This window comes from Corvus cornix, chromosome 6, assembly GCF_000738735.6.
Source record: "Corvus cornix cornix isolate S_Up_H32 chromosome 6, ASM73873v5, whole genome shotgun sequence".
NCBI classification, from domain to species: Eukaryota; Metazoa; Chordata; class Aves; order Passeriformes; family Corvidae; genus Corvus; species Corvus cornix.
The window spans coordinates 11,624,403-11,640,477 of NC_046336.1; the positions used below are offsets into that span (position 1 = coordinate 11,624,403).

Below are 16,075 nucleotides of genomic sequence, written 5' to 3' on the forward strand. Positions count from 1 at the left end.
CACCATGGACTGTTACTGACAACCCACCTGCAGTCAGTGCTCCGGGCCATGCTGCTGGACGCCTCTGGAGCAGTTCCTTGTCTGAAGGCTCTGCAAGAAAATCCTTTCACCTGGTTCACCTGGCCTTGCTACACCCACAGATCCTTTTTCTGGCAGTGCAATCCATTCCTCTTCATCCTGTGGGCAGCTTGGTCTTGGCCAGTACAGAGGAGACAGCACTAAAGCTGTTCCTGTCAGGGACAACAGGCGCCAGTGGCTCCCTAAAGGACAGGAAAGCACAAGGAGCTCAGCTGTGGGGCTGAGTTTGTTAAATGGTGCCCACAGAGAGCTGAGCAGGGTCCTCAAGACCCATCAGTGCCCCAGGGCCCAACCTGCTGCTCCCCTCAGAGCAAAGCCTCTGCTCTGTGCTGCTGGTAAAAGTCTGAGCGTGCCAAGTTCTCAGCCATTCTCTCTGCCTCCCCAGCCTGTCCTGGGGTTTGTAGATCTCAGCACAACAGGGCCTGAGCTGTGTTCTGCTTTTCACTGCTGTTGACTCAAAGGGTTCCCAGATTTACAGCAGCAGGACATGTTACTGGGTGTGTAGTATGTGTTCCTGCTGCTCCAGATTCACAAAGCAAGGGTAAATTAATGCCTGGATTCTTGTGCTCTGTCTTTCACAGCTCACAGATGATCCCAGAAGAGTCAGGGTTCCACATTTGAACTTGATAGTTCAGTGTACAGTGTCTTTTTTGTGTCCTGCTTGTGCAATACACTGAACAGACCTGCCAAACAAGATCAGACAGAGCTTAAGTTTGATGTGAAATTACTTAAAGTATTATCTACATAATGCAAAAGCTCTGAAAGTGAACAATATTAAACAATTTGCTCACTAAAAAAGGCTCCAGAATAGATTTACTGTGCAAGCTCCAATCCAAAGCAATTAAAGTGAAGAAAGATTTCCTCTAACTTAAGTGCCATGGATCATAGCCCTTCACCTCCATCTTTTCACATATCTGTAAAGATACAAGAATTTAAAGATATACTTGCTATGTCTTACACAGACTGGAATTCAATTAACATTTTTCTGCAACAAAACTTAGAGAAGCACTTCAGAGCTGCTGCTCACAATGCAGAAGCGACTGAACAAATGATATTCTCATTAGCGCTCTGCCTTTCCCTGCTGCGCAAGCCAAATCCTTGAACACTAAAAGCACCTCAGCATCAGCTGGGTTCACAGACATCCAGAGCAATTTTTCAAGCTCCTTGACTTTTATAGACCGGGGGGAAGGGATTTGGTGTGCTTTAATCCGTTCTATTATATGAACTCAGAAATGGTTTTCACTCTCCAGCACTATAAATTAAGCTGGCTGCAGTTATTCTATTCCTGATTATGCTGAAACTTACTGGCAATAACTTGATGACTGTATTTTCTTGTCTTTTTTTTTCTTCTTTCCCAAATTAACTGGTGAATTTAGTTTCCCTCGCAGTAAGTAAATAATGCAATAAAACTGAAGACAGTAGCCAGCACATTCACATCTCGATGCCTGAAATTGTGGATGAACAAGTAAAAGCTTCTGTACTTTGTAGGTGAAATTTACTGTATTCGATTCCCAGCCCTTTACTCTGGAAGAACATGTTGTACAAGAAAATCACGTTATTTTGCAGTCCCCTACTTTTTTTTTTTTTTTTTTAATCTACAAGACTAGCCACCTTTTCAATGTAAGTGAATTTACCTTTGCAAGTCTTCAGGCAAATACTATCTCGGACATTTTAAAGACTGGGAAAAACGTAGGTCAAGAGTCATTTACCGAAAATCTTACTCATGCAATACAAGCTACTAAGTACAACTAAAGACAGAAAAGAATCTGGTTTACTACTGTACTCATAAAAATATATGAAAGTAGGGAAAAACTTCCATCTGCTGGGCTTCCCCTCCTTTCTTCTGACCACTGGAACGATTTGTCTCCTAAACCCTGGTAAGAGAGAGAAAGTGAGGCCACACTGGTGAGGCCACACCTCAAGTGCTGTGTCTGGTTCTGGGTCCCTCACCCCAAGAAAGACATTGAGGGGCTGGAGTGTGTTCAGAGAAGGATAATGGAGCTGGGGAAGGGTCTAGAGAGTCCCATAATGAGTTGCTGAAGGAGCTGGGGGGCTCAGCCTGGAGAAAAGAAGGCTCAGAAGTGACCTTATCACTCTACAACTACCTTAAAGGAGTTGTTTCTGAAAGAAGCTGGGGCTCAGCCTCTTCTCCCAGGTAACAAGTGACAGGACAAGAGGACATGGCCTCAAGCTGTGTCATGGGAGGCTCAGGTTGGACACTGGGAAGAATTTCTTCACTGAAAGGGTGGTTAAGCATTGGAACAGGCTGCCCAGGGAGGTGGTGGAGTCACCGTCTGTTCTAGAAACGACTGGACATGGCACTCAATGCTCTGGTTTAGCTGACATGCTGGTGCTCAGCCAAAGGTGGGACTGGATGATCTTGGAGGTCTTTTCCAACCTAAACAATTCTGTGGGAGATGTACACAGACTCGGATTACCTCTGGATAAATTAGGGGGCACACTGTAGAGTGTAGAGTGTAATACATCAGTTATTCTCTACAGAGTCACGGTGTTCTTAGAGTCTAACTGTGCCTCTAGTTCATGTGAATTAATAAATGTGTCTTTGATGATTTATTTCAATACAAATTACTTCCCAGTGTAAGCACAGCAGAATTCAGCTCCAGGCTGGATACTCAGAACCTTAGCAAATACCAGCTTCTAAAAGCTTCAGTAAAACCTACTTGGGATTCCATCAGACTCAAGTGCCCATGTCAGTTACTGTCAATTATTCTATCTATAAGGACACGTCAGATACAAAAAAGACACAATTCCGACAGTATGACTGCCCTAAAATGATATCTTTAGCATAATGCACTTGACAGTGAACAAGCAGTAATAGCTATTTTGGGGACAAAAGAAAAATACAATGGATCTGATGACTAAGTGTTCTGGTCCCCAATGTAAAAGCAAAGTAGATCCCTGTTGTATTTAACTTGATTCCTTTGAATTAAACACTTCCATTAAAGTTTCCCACAGTAGCTTTAATATTTAATTATGTATTCCACCAAAGGAAAGAACAAAATCTTTGCAAAGGGATTTTTTGAGGGTTTTTTTTTTCCGCATGTGAAATATTTATCAGCATATCTCTTTGGACAAGTATTTTTATCCCCCAGGCAGGGAAAAAACTTCCACGTTCAAATCGGTTTCAAAACATTTTATTTTACAGCTTGAAAGTTTTCTATACTTCAGCACCTCATGCCGTGACTTTGTTATTTCACTTGTTAATGAATGGTAATTAAATCTCTTTTGGCTGAAAAGGTTGGAGGGCTCCTGCTGTATTACAAAAACAATTTCTGAAAGTTACAAAAATGCCCAAGTGTCTAGAAATTAAAGCATAAAGTTTGCCATGTTTTGAGTCCAAGTTTTAATCGCTCGGAAGGATTTGTGTGGGAGAACAGAATGTCCCACTGAGTGCACACAGTCCCCCCAAATGAACAGACATAATTATGTCACTTTGTATCTACCAGAGTAAACACAATCGTGCTCTTAATAATGTACATTGTGGCCACAAACTTCCTTGATCTTACTAACAACTGTAGCAAACACTGCATAAACCCTATTATACACTACCTACACAGAGAACTGCTACATACGTACATCTAAGTAAAGACTTGTTAATTTTGCATTTGCTCAGCAGGGCTTGAAGCATCAGCCTATTAATTTTTCTTCTTTTCTGTATTCTCATTTCTTTCAGGTGCTTTAAGTCAGAAGATAAATGGAATGAGTGCTTACAACTGAGGTAGATAAAAGAAATAACTACAGATTAAGGCATTTTGTGGTGTTACAGTGCTAAATAGAGACACATTATTGAAGAAGAAATATCTCCACTATCCATTTATATCTGTGCAGGCTTCAAATGGGCAGATTTGGTACATAATTTGTAGAAAGAACTATGTTAATTCCAATATAAAATGTACAAAATATAAATGTAATATAAAATGCAATATAAAATGTAATTCCAGTGTAAAAATGTGTTTTATTATATACAATATACAAAAATTTTCCTGAAGATGATACAGTGATTTCAGTAGATTCTGAATCTCTTTTAAAATTACAGTTTCTCAAACAAGAAACTGGGAACGGGAATGCAAGTAGACAAGTGCATTCCTAGACTGCAATTTTGGGAATGGATCTGCTCAAAGGAAAGTCCCCTATGTTGAAGTGATGTACATCAGTCTTGAGTGGTGGTAATTTCATCCTCATATCGATGCTGGATCGCTCCTTCTCCCTTCAAACAGAAACAAAGAAACAGAAAATTCATATTTCATTCTGCAGCCCAGAGATGTTTACAAACTAAGGAAATCTGTGTCCTCCAGAGTTTCTTTGATGCAACCATGTATCAAGAGATCATTTTAAAAGTGTTGATTAAAGCCTGTTAGGCTAAGCCTCCAAGACTAGGTGTCTGTTTGGATCTAATTACAAGACTACTGATGGAGTTTGGAATTATTAAAATTAGAAATAAATGAGCTTTCTTTGTGCTACTCCCCAAAATGGTCAGAGCACCTCATTAGAGCAAGTATGTACATGAGCTCCATGACTTCGGATTTCTAATCACCATCCTGTTCTAGCTGGAATATGCCTGTTTTCAAACAAACAGATACATTCATCAAAGGCACAATGGGGAAATTTTTTTTCCTTTGTTGAATTTTAATGGATATATAGTGCTATCTGTCTTCACATTTTAACAAAGTTCCAGTGATAATTGCCCTGTCTGTGACATTTGCAGAAAACTTAACAGTGTGCTGTAGGTGCACTGACAGCCCCAGGGAGCTGCTCCATCTGAGAAACCAGGAGGTCTTAAATTTGATGGCCTTAAGAGGAGGGAATGAGGGTTACCTGGTTCCACTCTTGCAAGGCTGGGGAGGTAAGAACAGCACTAGAAAGATGAAGGACAATACTCCAAACTCACTGTGATATACCTGGATGCTTCAGAGAGAGGTCCTGAGATATTTAAGATTAACCAAGTGGAACTGTATGGAGTTCTAGTTTATCTAGAGCAAAAGTCTCAAGGCTTTACAAAGAAGGTCAGTACCATTATTTTATTTCACAGTCACTGAGATTGAGACACAAATGTGAGTGCAACCACACTTTTACAAAATCTAGCCTTGTCACATGAGTATCTTTGCTCAGTCCCCAGTATGGGAAAAGAAAACACTTCCTGGAATTACTACTTTTCTATTTGCCCCTAGATAACTGTCAGGATATCAGGAAGTTCAGGGAAACCACGTAAGATGTCTAGTTATGCATCCTTTTTCAAATTTGACCCATACACAGGTAGGAGAATAGCCAAAAGATGACACAGATGAACTTAACAATGAAAACCATTTATAACTGGTTTTAATTGTATTAATGTAGCACTAATGGATATGCCAGCTGACTGCAGTAAAAACTGACATTCTGTATTTAGATGGCTCATCCCATCTCACTGTTGGGCTTCCAAGTTTGGGGAGAGAAAATAATCCAGAATCCATGCTCATTCTTTCCTCATGCTTCCATGGAGACAACCAACAGATGTTCTCATCAGTATGGAAAATTCTATGCAACTGAATACTATAATATATTATACAGAATTAATGTGCAACCAGCCACGTGCAAAAGCTCCCAGTTACTACTGACATCCCTCAGTGCAGTTATTTATATATATAGGACTGCTGGATTAGGTCTCTGGTGTGGATTTAAGCTTCATATTTTCTCACAAATCCTTATCAAGATCAAAACGGGATCCCAGTGCTAGAAGCAACTAGGAAAATAGTGATGCAGAAAGGGTTCAAGAAGCTGAAGTTAAGAATAGGAAGATACAGAAAAAGAATGGCTATGACAACTGGGAAAGGCAACATTCAGAATCAGAGAGCTGAAAACGAGGATTTCAAATTCACAACCAAAGTCTTAAACGTTGAGTTTTCATTTTGAACACAAAACAAAGCTAAATTCTGGCTGTCTCTCATATTCCTTCAGCATCACATGCTAAGCTACATTTATTCATTACCAAGATGTTAAATGACAACTCAAAGCTACCTTGTGCAAATCAATAAAAGCTTTAGATGATAATTTTGTGTAAGGTTATCTGAGAGTATTAATTCTCTTTCATACCAGGGTAGTCAATAATGTTGTTAATGCTATTGTCCTGACAGAATCCTCTTTTTATTAGCAAAACCAGCTACATTTATTTCACACATGATGTTAACATTAGCCAGCAAGATAGAGATCAAGTCAGTGGTTTTCTGTCACTGGGATTTAGAGAAATCTGAGAGTGTACCAATCAAATGGCCCTGGCTCTTTGGCCAGCATCCACATAGCAGGCACTGCCTGTCCAGCCCTGCCTGAGGCAGGAATGGTGTGGAATGGCTGTATGGCAGGGAAGAGGACTCCTCGGGGAAGAACTTGGCTGCACAATAGGTTCTCTTTATTGCAGCCAGCCAGCGATGTGTCTTGCACAATTGGCAGGTTGGAGATGGAGGGCTGCACAAGGTTGTTTCCTTTGCCAACACAAAGCACAGCCTAGAGACTACAGAGGTTGCAGTTATCCAGGACTGATATGCCCTGTTAGGCCTCTGTGTCCTTCAAAGCAGGATGCAGTCCAACAGGCTTGCCTGGGGTACAAAGCAATGAGGGGCAGAGGAGAGCAAAGCCCAGCACCACCTCTCGGCTGCCACAAGACAAGAGAAGTGAAAGCCAGGGCTGGCAGCACGCTGCTGGTGCTTTCTGAGGCTGTGGTGGGGCAATGAGATGATGCCACCCTGCAGAAGCACCACTAATAGTATCTGAATGTACTTCCAAAACACAGATGTCACAAAGACACCAATGCTCATCGGACTAAAGCCATGCTTGCCTAAAAGAACAACTTGACAAGCTGCCCCCGGGCCAGATATCTATCCTGAACAGATAAATAGTGTATCCAGCACGAAATTACTTGCAATATGAAATTCCTTTCACTGTATAACATGCCCCACTTCAGCCACTATCAACTCACACAGTATTTTTTGTTTTACTTTAAAGCAATCATGTCCTTAACAAGTGGAGTTTTTATGACAGGAATTAATTCTAGGTGAGATATAACAACAAAATGTGGGTGAATTTCTCCTCATCTGATGAACAAAGAGACATGATGCCAGAGTCCAAAATGGAAACATCAAACCTACTGTGAAGGAGACATTTAGCTGCTGGAAATGGATTATCAGGCATTATGGTAGCCTCACATATTGATCCTAAAGCTCCAGAAAGGCCATTAGCACTGCACAATTGTTGCTAATTCCAAACATCAAGGTAACATTATACAATTTGCAGATGGACAAAAGTCACTGTTTATCACTGATTATTTTACTAATTAAGTCATCAAATCATTTGCTGTCTGAAATGGGAATAAGGAAGAAATGATAGAGGCAACTTTGAATTATATTCAGCAACTGCAGAGAACTGTTGGCTTTAGTGTGTGAGGAAGGCACAGGCTGAGGATGGAAATCAGTGGAAAGACAAAAGGCTTTCTGTATATATAGAAAATCTTGGTAACAGATCACATCAACTGACTGCAGAAATCTAAGGAATTTCTCCTTAAAAGTGAAGTCCACCCTCAGCACCCTCAGCAAATTTTCAGATGACAACAAGCTGAATGGGGCAGCTGACTCACCTGAAGGACAGGATGCCATCCACAGGGACCTGCATAAGCTCAAGAACTGGGCCCATGGGAATCTCATGAGGTTCCACAAGACCAAGTGCTGGGTGCTGCACCTGAGTCAGGGCAATCCCTGGCATCAATCCAGGCTGGGGGATGAACAGATGGAGAGCAGCCCTGCCCAGAAGGACTTGGGGGTGCTGGTGGGTGACAGGCTGGACACGAGCCAGCCATGTGCACACACGGCCCAAAAATCCTGTTGCAATAGGACAAGGGATAAGGGTTTTTAACTGGAGGGTAGGTTTAGACTAGATATAAGAAGGAAATTTTCTATTATGAGGGTGGTGAAACACTGGCCCAAGTTGTCCAGAGAGGTGGTAGATGCCCCATCCCTGGGTACATTCAAGGTCAGGTTGGATGGGGCTCTGAGCAGCCTGATCTAGTTGAAGATGTCCCTGCTCATTGCAGGGCTGTTGGACTAGATGGCCTTTAAAGGTCCCTTCCAACCCAAACTGTTCTATAATTCTATGCTTTGATATCAGAACCAGACACTAATCTGTGTTCTCTGGGCACCATCTCATGGGTATGAATAATTTAACTGGACTGCAGAACATGTTCAGCAACATCTCTGATGGATGTTCTTGTCCCAGCTGTAGATCATGGTAAATCCAGACCAGACTGAAGTAACGTGAAGGATAACACTCAGGAAAACTAGGCAACAAAACTGTATCACCTCAGCCAAATTTGCCCACATTCTAATCAAAAGGGTCTCAAACAAAAATCTAGGTTATGCAGACAGTTGTGTAGACAAAATTGTTGTTTTCCCATACTTCTTCTGTCGCTCCTTGCGTTTCTGAGCCAGATATTTCTTTTTCATTTCCAGAAGCTCATTGTTAAGTCTTTCAATTTCATGTTTGTATTCTTTGCTCTGTGTTTCACACATACTCAGTTCTGAGGACAAAACCTAATAAACAAAACACAAATAGCAGAAACAGGAGATGATGCTTCACTTACATGAGTACTTTTACAAGCACTTTCTCCTTTTATATTTGATGATGTAAGACATGATCATTTTCTACCACAACTCTTTTTCCACCATGATGTTTCATTTGATCTCACCTCTTTTCACCTAAAAACAACTTACAAAATAAAGGTTATGCCATTTAACCATAATACAACACGTAAAATAAGCTCCAAGCTTTATAGGAATGGCATTAATACATATATTAGCTCTTAATTTCTGGGACATAAAGTTGGGTAAAAATCCAAAATTAAGGTCTTAATAAATCAGGGAATTATTTGGTAATAATGGGGTTTATTCACAGGGATCCACTGCTAAGTGGAGTAATTCAATCCACAGAGGCAAAGTAGTACCAGGCACTGTAAATATGAATACAAAACCACTGTCATGTGAATCAGTAAAATTTTTAAAAAGGAGGAGCATGCATAGTGGGCATTCTTTCTTTCAAAAGGGTAATAGCTGGACCTGGCACCCCAAAATGGCATGCACACCATCATGCTCCAGGTGTGCTGTGCCTGAAATACAAAGTAGCAATTGACTGCATTAAGGACAAATAAGGACCGTACGGAGAACTTCACATTAGTTTAGCTAAACTTTGGCTTCTATTTTACATTTTCTACATTGTTTTTCTTCTCCACAGAAATCTAAGATTTGCATAACAGCCTCTTTGTTTCCTAAGGGCCCATCTGCTCCTGCATTTTTTTTCCTCGTGGTTAGTATAGACGTGATTATGATGCAGTGAACAGGAGATGATGACTTCAACAAAGAGAGGAGCTGTAGAAGTAGATGAACTCCTGGGGAGACTGATCTCTCATGCAGGCAAGAATAAGAGAAGATCAGCTTATTCATAGAATATCATAGAATTCTATCAAAGAATCACTTTTTAATATTATGCTTTTAAAATTTTCTACTTTCAGAAGCAGGAACTCCTCCCTTTTACTGAAAAGGGGTTAGAACAAGTTCCTCCTGTCATCTCCATAAAATCTGAAAATCTAAACATATGCGTACACATGGCAAGAGAAATAACAGCAACTTAAGACTGGATTCTCAATATATTCCCACTAGTTTATTAAAAAGAAAACAAAATGGCTTTGATTTGCTTCTTAAAAATATTATTAAATGTTTAAGATAAAGGGAAGGAGAATAAGCTGAATGAAAAGCTGACAGGATCCCAGAATGCCCATGCAAAAAACATATTTACAACTTTGTGCTCACACTCATATTGTAGTAAGGCTTTTCCTCTATTTTAAGGAAACAAAATAGCATAACATGCAAAAAAAGTTTGTTTGCTGCTCTTGGATGTCCCTTGAGGAGATGCAGTGTTAACCCTGTTTTCCTGGTCTAATAATATCCTAGGGCAGGCACAGTGTTCATTGAAGATTTCCCTGCAGCCCCTCTGCCAGGCTGGCAGCCCCTCCCCCAGGGACAGGGGCACCTCTTACTTTGATCTGCTTCGTCTTCTCCCGGAGAATGTTCCGGTACTGCTGCAACTGCTCCGTGGCTTCGGGCCCAGGCTGCCGGGCCAACACGTGCCTCAGTTCCACATAGAGCTTCTCCTTTTCCTAAGGAAAAGACAAGAGGAAGAGCTCTTATTAAACTCCTACGGCAGCGGCACAGCCTGTGAGGAAATCAACCTCACTGAAAATTGCAACTCAGTCAGGAAGGTATTTGGAGAAACAAATCTGCCTGTGTGTCAGGCTTTCCTCACTAGCCATAAGGTATTTAAAGTTGTTGTGATAGCAGTGGGAGAGCTCATTAAGAGAAACATCCAGCTACTTCAAACCACGAATGAAATGCTCTTAAACACCATCGCCAGTGAGCACGCTCTACCTCAGCAGTTACTGGAAGAGTATCCAGGGCTGGGAAATTAATCACTAGAAACCGTGCTTATTGCAATCTTTGTTCTTATGAGTCACATTGCCTTACGTTAAGGACCACAGCTTCACCCAACAGGATGTGAGCTGGCTATAGAAATGTCAGCAAAGGACTGTACAAAAGAGCAACTTCTTCCAAAGAAAATCCTGCAAAGCACATGTACACACACACTTTCAGTTTAACTGCAGGGGCTCTGGGAAAGGGAAAGAAATTATAAACAGCAACAACTATGACTAGCACAATTACCAAGTAATTTTTCTTTGTCATATGTCTCCTCTTCATGTTGGAAAAGTAATACTTGTGGGAGTTGGATATTGCCATGCCTGAAAAGAAACCGCACCATGGACCCACTTACAGCTTTCTGTACTGAAATTCTGCTTTCAGCTGTCTTTTGAGAGTATACTTGTTTTTAGTCTGAGGAATTAAAGCTCTGAAAAAAGCCGCCTTCATAGTTTTGCACATAACCATAGTTTTAGTATCTACCCTGAAAAACGATGATCATTAATATTATTTAGTAAGATCACATCCTTTTCTGATACATGAAAAATTGGAATTAAAAAGGAGACTAGCATACAAAGGATTTAACTAAGGAAGACAAAAATGCCAAGAAAGAGGTAGGATAGGTGATTATTTACACTGGATTTGACAAAACCCCTTTTAGCTGTCTTTTTTATAAGCTCTCTCTACAACTCTTTCCACAGAATTCTGTTGACGTGGGAAATGGTGCCATCACATCATCTAGAATTGCTACATTTGGTCTTTCTCAGTGATTGAGCCAGGATTTTCAGAAGTGGTTTGCTATTTTGAAGATGTAAAATTTTAGGTGTCCAGTCCTCAAGAGCATAAGGAGTCTGGAGTTTTTAGACCTCATTATTTTCTGAAAACTACAGTGGTCACAAGTTGGGACCCCAAAATGGAATCACTTCAAGTCATGCATTATTTTTGCAAGCATTGTCCTTAAATTCTGCAGATTACTGAGGAAGAGTTCCTTATAAATGAAATTTTTCACAGTTCATCTCTGGAAAAATCAAAACCTCCTGAGACTCAGACTGATGCTTGCGTAGTGGCAAAAACTAAATTGATAATTCATTCTGAGTAGAGAGTTATTATGCCACTACATAGTGGTATGTCCACTCCCAGATTTTCTTTCTCAGAAAGTAAGATTTTACTGCAAGGTCAAAACAACAGCAAAAGAAACATCCTCCTTGTCAAAATCTGGCCAGTCAGTATTAACATTTCAACCCTGAATGTATCATATATTTGTATTTTGGAATACTGTAATGGTAATTTGAATAAAGATGGGGCAATTGATGGATTGAAGGTCTTAAGTGCAATTGCTTTCCAATTTTTTTCTCTCTCTACCCTCTACAACAGCCAACCAAGCTCTTCAAATATTGTGCAGTGGTGTGTATATAATAACCTCATTTAGAGACAAAGCGTGCAATTCTAAGGAGAATCTATTTTATGCAACAGAGACTCATTAGGTGTCCAGTGTATATTGTATCCATAATCCAACAGAGGCAGAACCAGATGTCTTATAATGCATATGCTGTCCTTCCTTGCTGAGCACTGTCCATCTCTTTTACCTCTAGTCAATTAATTTGTCACTGGGTTAGAAGCACCATATGTCAGCAAAACATTAAAAGAAAACCCTGGATACTTCTTTCCTCTTCAGCAGGAGCTAAGTCAATCCATTATGACTGGATTTCTTTAGCTTGTCCCAAAATGCCTCCTCTCACATTTCCCTCCATCTCACACCAGGCTGCCATCACAACACACATCTTGCCGCAGTTCTGAGGTTTTGAGATCAAAGAACTTAAGAGTCACAAACACATTCAGAGGCACAACTCTTCTTGAGGTGAAGGAAGATCCAGCAAATCTCTGTAAACCCATGCTGTTAAGCCTTCACTGGTAAGAGTAATGTACCTGTGTTCAGATCAGGTCTAGGCCAGTAACAAAGCTTTTTATAGGATCCTTCCATGGCAAAATTCCCATGCAATTCAGCAGATGTTTGACTGTGAGCCCGTAACATCAACAAGCTTCACTGGTTTATGACATAAACTAACCCAAGATGATGGCACATTCATTTTGTGCATGTTGGGCTGGGACACTCAGGCTGAGGATTACAGTTAAATTTCAGGCATCTCAAAGAGAATTTCAGCACCTCTGTGAATACCTGCTGTAAAAATTCTGCAAATAAAATTGCACATTATTTTTAGAACAACTCTTCCTGTCTTAGATTTGTTTCCCAGGGGATCTCCGAAGAGCCCACAGACCTGTCTGTAGGCTCAGCCATGACAATAATTTTCTTCACTCCTAAGTCTCTCACCCATTAATTTGGAGGGGGAAGGTGGGGAAGTAAGTGGTGCTTCTCAGCCATATTCTGTAGTTCTCCTGGCCTGCTTGCTCTACAGCAAACTGAGAAAAAAATACTTTCTTCTGCAGAAGACTGGCTAGCATTTGGCAAATTTCAGTTGATTCTCCAGGATTAGGTGGTCACAAGTTGGCTCCGTCTACAGCAAGAGGAATCACTTTTGCCAGCAAAATCCTACTTCAGAAGAAGCTATTGCTGCTGACCAGCATGGCCCCATTTGCTTTTCCCTTTAAGAAGGACCATCAGTACCATCAGACACATTCCCAAAGTGTCTTCACTGTGGGAATTCATGTTGCAATTCATGCATTCACAGCCTTGACAGGGAGTGGGAAGCATTCACCAGTCCCAGGCTGGGATAGAGCAATGCACCTGGTATGAGCTCTAAAGATGTGACCCCATTTTGTGTCATCCTGTCCCTCACCATGACACGAGGAAATGGCACATCTTGTTAGTTAGCCCAGGGTTTTATTCTGAACCAGAGAAGATGGATGACCATACATTTAATGAAGATGTATTCACAGCACAAATAGGCCCTGTAGTCCCAGCTTCCTCATTTTTATCAGCTTGTCTTTCCAAATAGATAATTCAACAAATTTACCTGGCATAGCAGCACCCCAAGAGCCTTCTCCACCAGACCCACAAAAATCCTATTGTGCACCAAAAGCTTTCTATCACATGAATTACTAAAAAAAAACCCACAAAAAAATCCAAAAGCCTTTGCACCAGAGTAATTTATGTCAGTTCCTCTCTCCAGCAACTGAGCTAAAGAAAATACCCAACAAGATAAAGATGCAGTGCAAAAGTGTGCAATGTACTGTATGGCAGCAGCCCGTAAAACATTCAACCTAGACAAAAAACCTTATTTTAATTAGTAAGGTGGAGCAAGAAATATAGTAACCGTGCAAACATCACTCCACAGTTCCTCATGGCTTTGGTGGGGATAACAAGTCACTCCGTGTGCCACAGGGGGTTTCTTGTTTATTGGCACTATAACCAAAATGTCAGTGCTGTGCTGAACTCCAGAGGCATTTTGTTTATGATGCCACGCAGCAGCAGAGCATCCTTAGGGGTTGTGACTCCTCTTCCTAAGTGTTAAACAGGACATGGAAATCTGGATTAAATACATAAACAGACATACACATCTAGTCATACTCATTTTGGCTGCATAAGCCCTACATTTATTTGTTGTTGTGTATACCTAGCAGTAGCTGCTGGCTCAGGACATCTATCTTTAAAAGTTTTATGAGGTAAAGAAAAAAATTAGCATATGGTGACCTTCACAAATTTTATAATAGCAGAAGAAAGTTGCCTCCAGCACTATGAGAAATGTGCAGTATAAACTTCCTCTATAAACACTTTACAAAAGCTCCTGCTCTTTCTTGTCTATTCCACATCCATCAGCAAACACCCTTGCAAGGATGCAGTTCCCTAGAACAGCTCGTTTTCATCATCACCTAGACACTTCTTTAACTGTCCAATGTGAGGTTTTTTATTGGGTAAATTAATTACATTTGAAACAGGACACCGAGGCCCTTTCACAGCGTGGCAACACTAACACTGCGTTAGATGTTTTGGTTTTTTCCTGTAAAAACCACCAGCTTGAAGGAAAGGCTGGGATAATCCCATCTTTGGTGAAATTTGCACCACTCAAACCTGTCTTGTAACTTACTCCTCCAGTTGATAATAATGCTTCTCAAGAGCAAATATCTTTTCTTTGGTACAGAGCAAACTGCACCAAATTGACTTGCATTTTCAAAACAGCTTAATGAGAGAAGAAAAAACACCTTGGAGCACCTTGTAAGGTCTTGACTGTTTTTTGCAATACCAAGGGCTGAATGCTGCAGTATCACCATCTTCAAGGAACAACAAAGTACGAACATTTCCACCTGAAGTGCAACTGCAACTTATTTTTATTATTGTTGCTAGGAACTGTTACTATCGGATCTTTCCTAATAAAGGTGTAGGAAAACAATTCTTTTCCAATGAACAAACAAGTAATTTACATATACTCCTCTCCTTTCAACTTCTGAACTCTAAGACACAAGGTTAACAATCTATCCAAAGAAAACGGCATGGATGTGTCTTGCTGAAATAACAGATGCAATTCCCTTTTTACTCTTGACTTCACACAGGAGTTTATAAAATCATTAATCAGAGTAACTCATTTAATTATAGTGTTTCTACTTTACATTGCAGAAGATTATCAATTAATTATCTCCTGTTCTATATGTGTGAGCAGAAACACACATGCATACACACGAAAGTGAGCTGTTCCTTGACGGTGAGAACTACCCCTGATATGACATGGATTGATGTAAATATTCCAACTATTTTCACAGTGCCTGCAGCTTGACAGTTGGGTTGAAGAGAGCTCTAAACAAACCTTTGTTTTGCATTCTAGTAGTAGTTTGTCTTAAAGTGACCTGGAGGAGATTCAGAGGTTGATACAAATCTTATGAACAAGGTTTCTAAATACTCTAAGTGAGTAAGTCTACAAAGCAAAGGATGGAGAAGTTTTTACTGTATAATAATTACTTTATACAGGATTTCAAGAAAAAAAAAACCTCTCTTCTTCAGTTCTGGACTATTTGACTTAAAACCTCTCTATTTTAATGTCAGAGTAACAGCATGTATTTCAGCTATTCAATAGTCATTTAGACTTTAAAAACTTTAGATGAATCAAAGGAGAATTATCAGCTCTGTTGATAATGATTAGCTGTTCCTGCAAGTGACAGCTTGGGATGAGGATTCCCAGTAGACCCAGCTTCTGTTCTCACTTCAGACTGATCTGACAGATGACCTCGAAGGGTCAGAAAGATTACAGAGCTCCTTCTAGAAATACCTATTTTTAAGTTAGGCACCTAAGTCTCTTTAATCACCTGCTTGACTTAGATCTTTAGATTTCCCTGAAAGATGAGAGCACTTTGCTTCAAGTCCTTTGGTTTGCTACCTCTGAACAGCTGTCTCAAAGTCAAGGCACCATTTAAACCCACAGTACCTGTCTAACAAGGCAGTAAAGCCTACATACATCTTTTTGACAGGACAGCAGAGTTCCGCTGCATATGTCAAGTACCTCAGGGAAGAAAGACTAGTCTCCTGTTACACTTTGGAACCTATT

The 16,075-nt window shown here is 40.5% G+C and overlaps 2 protein-coding genes across 2 annotated transcripts in view; one reads left to right on the forward strand and one right to left on the reverse strand.

Annotated features, from left to right (window-relative positions):
- LOC104695341 overlaps positions 1 to 3,956 on the forward strand; it is a 97,683-nt gene extending 93,727 nt beyond the window's left edge. The window contains exon 5 of the transcript XR_752839.4: positions 3,773 to 3,956. The gene's annotated coding sequence lies outside the window, so the exon portion shown is untranslated. The remainder of the gene's footprint in view (positions 1 to 3,772) is intronic.
- A 78-nt stretch (positions 3,957 to 4,034) lies between these two features.
- The window catches only part of CFAP58 (cilia and flagella associated protein 58), a 55,295-nt gene continuing 43,254 nt past the window's right edge, over positions 4,035 to 16,075 (reverse strand). The window contains exons 16-18 of the mRNA XM_010409107.4: positions 10,151 to 10,270; positions 8,518 to 8,651; positions 4,035 to 4,306 (exon numbers count right to left, since the gene is read on the reverse strand). Coding sequence (XP_010407409.3) covers positions 4,186 to 4,306; positions 8,518 to 8,651; positions 10,151 to 10,270 — 375 coding nt within the window. The 3' untranslated portion in view covers positions 4,035 to 4,185. The remainder of the gene's footprint in view (positions 4,307 to 8,517; positions 8,652 to 10,150; positions 10,271 to 16,075) is intronic.